At 36.2% G+C, this 6,000-nt stretch overlaps 1 protein-coding gene across 1 annotated transcript in view; it reads right to left on the bottom strand.

Annotated features, from left to right (window-relative positions):
* HSD17B4 (hydroxysteroid (17-beta) dehydrogenase 4) overlaps positions 1–6,000 on the bottom strand; it is a 64,478-nt gene that overhangs the window by 48,055 nt on the left and 10,423 nt on the right. Inside the window, exons 8-11 of the mRNA XM_009318597.1 lie at positions 5,381–5,568; positions 2,851–2,942; positions 2,173–2,197; positions 872–1,000 (exon numbers count right to left, since the gene is read on the bottom strand). Coding sequence (XP_009316872.1) covers positions 872–1,000; positions 2,173–2,197; positions 2,851–2,942; positions 5,381–5,568 — 434 coding nt within the window. The remainder of the gene's footprint in view (positions 1–871; positions 1,001–2,172; positions 2,198–2,850; positions 2,943–5,380; positions 5,569–6,000) is intronic.

Raw genomic sequence — 6,000 nt, 5'->3', positions numbered from 1 at the left:
CCCCAACACTTAAATGCTGGCATTTCCTAATTTGACAAATACTCAATCTTTGACCTAAATAATGACATGCATAATAACAAAACAACCATCAGTGATACTAAGCACATGTAACTCACGCTAACAAACTAAAGGTAACATCTTGAGAAATCTTCAAAAGTAGTCAGGAAAATTAGTCTGTATGGTTCATTTATGAACTATGACAACTATGGATCTAAATAAGGAGAGACGTAAGACAACAAAGAGAAAGCTTGGAAGATGAAAGAGAAGAAAGTACGGCAGGAGGAAAGATCAGAGTCATTTTGGCTAAAAAAAAAACCCAACAAACAAACAAATAATGGGATGGAACAAAGAAAGTAAACAAAGCATTGGAAGAGACAGTCATCTTGGTCACCAGCCAAGGGGGCGACGTTACCCAGTAACACAAGGCAGTAAGGAAGAACTTCTTTGCTGTGTTATACCAAATGACTTAACTAGAGCGCTTTTTGGTATGGAAATGTCCACCAAAAAACAAGATTCCAGGACTGAAAAGAAAATACAATCTCTATTACGCTGCTACTACCTGTATGTAGGTGCAACCAAATAAAACACTACTATTAGTCTGGCTGTAATACATAAAATGCCAGTGATGTCGCTTCCCTAGAAACTCTTAAGAAAGATAAAACTGCCTTAATTATACAAGTAAGAACACAAAAGTTTCCTTAAAAAGATCTCACTGCACTGAAACAGTAAATGATTAATGTTACACGTTTACAAAAGAATTCACTGGTTCTGTAGACTTTTGAAGTAAGGTTTCACCAAATATCTGACAAGAAAGCATTCTCTTCTAAGCTTTGCTTGCCCAAACTACCCACATTATCAAAGTCTCCTTTACCTTGGATACTTCTGGGTTTGCTGGCGTTATCAAAGTCACAGACCTTCTCCCATTTATCTCTCACTGCTTCAGGCGTCATTGGCTGATTCTTTCCTCTGACAATAGCACCCAAGGATCGCTCCCAGCGCACTAATGGGAAACATGAGCCAGAGAGTTCAAGTAAGATACAAGTAAAATACAGACTTCCTGGATTGCAACTAATCCTTAATCTGTCATGCTTGTTTTGCTATTAGCAACAGGTAATGAATTAAATAAGGCCATACTAGTACCTTATTAACAACCTGGTTTCATTTAAAGACTTCAACAACAGCCATTATAATGATGAAAAATGGTATTTTCTTTTGACCAGAGAGGAGAAGCCACAGATTTTCGGCTGTATTAAAACTCAACTCCTTGTGGAGGGCAGCAAGAGGTTTTATGCTGCTGCCCCAATTTAATCTGTTTAATACACTACCTGGGAAAAGCTACTCCAGTGCCACCAGAACATTTACAGTTAGTTAGAAATGTACAAAATCTTTATCAAGTGAGCAAAAAAAAGTTTTGGAAGAAGGGGGAACCACTTCTTGAATTAATGGCCCTACTTCCAACCCACTGGTGATATTCACATAGGCTGAAAAGTCCTTGAACAGTTCCGGAAAATAATGCTGGTATTAGGTTCAACATATTTAGGAAAAAAGTTAAGACATTTCACACACTGAATTAAATTTTCCATCTCGTAAGCCCTCAGTATTGTCTACAAGTTTTCTTTACAGTCATATTTAAGCTAGTTACTGGAGTCACTCAAGGAAAATACCTAGCTATCATAGCTACTGGTTATTAAGAAGGCTAACTGCCTCAATGTGTTAATGCATATCACCAGCATTTTTATAGAAGTATAAATAAAGGTGGAAAGCAACTAAAAAGCAGCCTGTTTACCAGCATGTGTTACTTTCATACCATGAAAAGTTAAAGTTGTCAAGAAAAGGCAGCAACGTATACTTAGCATGAAAAATGGAGATTCTTCTTGACTTCAATTATATCCTCAGGATCCAAGAGTTAAGGTTACTTAGGCAAATTTTCAGTTACTATTAGTCAGCTCAAAAGCCTAACAAAATACATACCTAAATTACCAGTTTCCCCCATGTGTAGTGAAATCTGTGACTTTTACTTAAAATAAGCAGTCTCCTCAGAACCCTAGGCTTTTGCTAGTCTTCTCTTCCTAAATAAAAATGTCTTGAGCAGAGCTTAACTGTAAAGACAATTTGCATGCTTTTGTTGTCAATCCAAAAAACAAAGTCAATCCTTCAACACAAAATACTTACATTTTCCAATCCATCCAGCTCCCACCTGCCAAGAAAAAAGAAAAACATCAGCTTACCACATGTTACAAAGCAAAGTTTTGCTAATTTTTGTAGGGAAACAAAACTATACTTCAGAACAAACTCAACATAATAAAAATTTCTGAACTACTGTTGGTTGTATTTAACAGTTTAGTTAAGCACTGGAACATGAGCAACATAAAACTCCAAGAACAAGATAACAGCTTCCATCCAATTTATCAGCTAGCAGTTTGATGTGAATACCTATAATGTATTGCATAACTAAATAATTCATCCTTCCTGCAAGTTGGTTTCTGTGTTTGAATGATTTAGAAAACAAAAACTTCTTCTGAAGTAGTTGCTTTGGTACCTTTTCAGACTTATAAGGGTACAATAAGAATTGCAACAATTGTACATTTGAAAAATTGTAACAATAAAATCAGCAGTATTTTGAACACACACCAGAATTTGACAATTTTACTGCCTGATGTACTTATACACAGCACAACAGGGTCAACGTTTCTTCTGTCTATGCTGAGTATGTAGTATCTCACATGATAATTCAGTTTCAGCAAAAAGGTTAAGACTGGACAGGCTAAAGCAAATGATTGATTTCGGGGGAAGGGGCAAAGGGAGGGTTTTTGGAAAGAGGGGGAAGAAAGGGAAAATAAAAAAAATTACCTCAAACAGACTGCCATTCTCCACACAGCTCTCGTGGCAAAGCCAAACAACTAAGGGAGCAACATACTCTGGTTTGAAAGCATCGACCAGATCTAGAGCAAATTAGAGGTGGGGGGAATCATAAAATAGAAATACTGTATGATTTCACCAAATTATTCTTACTCTACCACCTTCTGATGAACAGCAGAGCCAGGGAGAATTTAACCAAGAGTGTTCTACCATGAAAAGAAAGGACAAATGAAATGAAACGTCTGAAGATTCATTAAATATGAACAACTCGTAAGACACGTGTATGCCTCCAAACCCAATGACACTGGTTCTCAGCCAGACAGATGAAAACTGTCTAAATGTTGGGAACACCGTAACGTGCAGACTGCAAAGCCAGGTACCTTCCTAAATTCCCATCTGACAGGCAGCCTGAAACAAGGACAATTCAGGTAGACATAATCCTGACGGAGATGTACCTGAGCAATTTCCCTTTTAATTTGCTAGTCTGTTATGAAGAAAAGACAACATGAAAAGAATTGTAGCTGCTGAATATTTGAGAAACATCCCGTTTGGAAATGCTGGTCTTTCCAAATGAGATATCGGGAATTATCAGCCCTGCTAAATTTATCTATCAATTGTATTTTGGGATTTTCACTGTCATCTGGCACAAGAGAAAACTATCTGAAAATTGAGATATTGTCATGAAGCAGAGTGTGGTTGTCCAGGCAGCTTTTACCACATATTCTATCCACTGTCTGAAAAGAAAGAATAATATTCTAAAAGCTGAAAAAGGAAATTAAACAAAGTTATTTTTTCAACAGCAATAGATACATAGCTGTTCCTCAGCTAAAGGTCAGCAAGCATTTTCAAATATACCCTGACAGATGAAGAGCTGGAAAAGTTTAGCATTACAGGTACTTCTTTAATAGCCAATCGGAAGTAACAGAAGTTCCTTTTTAGAAGTTCCACAAAGGTAAAAGGAAATTGAACTAGATTTAATATGGCGTGTTGTAAGTGCCTAACAAAAGCCTTAGGCTTTTCTATAGTATTCCACTTTATGCCACACACCATTTGCTCTCAAAAATTAGCAATAGACTGCTATCACTAATGCTATTAATCCACTATTATTAAGAAATAGTTGGTAGAAGTTTAAGAAAAAACACATAAGAGATGCAAACTACATTTAGAGTTCTAGCAAGAACAACAATAAGTGGGCCAAGTTGAACATACATAACTGTGGCAATGCTAAAGTATACATGCTTGCAGACATCTAAAGATGAACAGGAAAGTACCAACTAAGATAACAAGGATAATTTGATAAGACATGTGAAAATGTTTTTAAAGTTCTGGTGTCCAAACCTTTTAAGAGTATTTGCAAAACTGGACGGGGGGAGGGAACGAGGTAAGAAATAAATGATCAGAGCTGTAACTATCTTATAAGAAGACCAAATGATCTCACTCTTCTTAAAATGACTAAGAAAGAAAATTAGGAGGTGGTTTTATCACTCTATGTAAATATATTCAGACAATTCCAGCTACTGGACTCCACTTTATGCTTCAGGAACTCATGGCTGCAAGCTTAATGTATTTGACTCTTCTATAAGTAAGTGCAATAAACCCCTGGAACCTACAATCTATAGAGGTGCTAGATTTCCTGATCACTCGGATTATTTACACCTAAACCAGAATACTTTACACAGAACTTCATCAGTCAAACAAAATCATGCATTCAATCCATGCATAACTGTATAAAATATATTACTCTTCAATATCTTGTATATCAGTCTGAAAAATGTAATGATTCCACTGGCTTTGAAATCTGCCTATCACTAGGGAAAAGGAGGGCAGGACGGAAATGAAATAGGCTGATTCTAGAAGACTTTCTGAGACCAAGTTCCTTTTACAGGCTTTTTTTTTCCAAATTCTTTTTGTTTCTTCTGGTCATTTGCCAAAGTAATTAGTCACTCTATTTATCCTAGATTTACACTTTACACACAGCTGTCTCCTAGAACGTTCTTTATACTGACTTCCCAATGCAGTGCTCTGTTAAAACCTGTTCAAGCATTCAAAGATTAGTAACTGTGCAATAAAGAAAACCATAATGTATTAGGCAATTCAGTTCATTATCATCTCTTGCTGATCATGGAACAAAGAAGTACACGCATGACGTGCAAAAAAACGGTATTTTGCAATTAGACAATATTATAACAAGTGCAGACACCTTATGCACATACCTGATTCCACATCTGATGAAACAAACAAGCCTTTCCACTACTGTAGGAGGATCTTGGAAGAGACTATAATTAAAGAGCCTTGCCACATGAAATTGCTTTTGTGAATTACAAAAATTGCTTCTTATCTTGTGGCACAAAATAAGAATTCCTTACAACAGACAAAGTTGTCAGTTCAGAGACAAAAAGACAGTGGGAATAATAAATTAGCAGTGTACGAAGTGTAAAGGATTTGCATTTTCTAAGAGATAAAGTTAGCTGTGCTTCAATTCACTGAAAATATTAGTACAGGTAGAGCTTAAATGATTCACCTTGTGGCATGACAGTCTGGGTCAATCTGGATCCAGCAGTAGGAGCAATTGTGTTGCAGTGGATGTTATACTTCCGGCCTTCAATTGCAATTGTGTTTGAAAGACCCAAAAGGCCAAGTTTTGCAGCACTGTAGTTTGCTTGACCAAAGTTTCCATATATTCCAGCAGCTGAGGAAGTCATAATTATTCTTAGGGGAGAGGAGAAAAAAAAAAAAAAAAAAGAAAAAAGTTTAATGATTTCTTCAAGTCGTTTAATTATACACAACAGCATTTTCCAGCTTTGGTATTATATTCTCCACATTCCACAAAACAAAAGTGTGCAAATAAGAAAATGTTATGCGTTGTTTTTGCTAACAAACACATGCCTTTTTTATGTTGGATTGATAGCAAACATCTGACAAATCCTGAAGCATTGTCATAGTAGCAGAAAACTAACAAAGTCATGAGCCTTTCTGAGTTATACTGCAAAACTAGAACAGACATTCTGTGACAACGGGGTACGATATAGAGAAAAGTATTTTCTTTTCATGTTCTAACTGCACTTCAAGTGGCGTTATTCTTATAATTAACAGATTACTTCAGTGGTCAGAAGAATATTATTTTATTGAAAATGACTTCAC

Source organism: Pygoscelis adeliae, unplaced genomic scaffold, assembly GCF_000699105.1.
Source record: "Pygoscelis adeliae isolate BGI_AS28 unplaced genomic scaffold, ASM69910v1 Scaffold192, whole genome shotgun sequence".
Lineage (NCBI taxonomy): Eukaryota > Metazoa > Chordata > Aves > Sphenisciformes > Spheniscidae > Pygoscelis > Pygoscelis adeliae.
The sequence above is the reverse complement of the archived record's forward strand: the minus strand, read 5'-3'. Positions and strand labels throughout refer to the sequence as shown.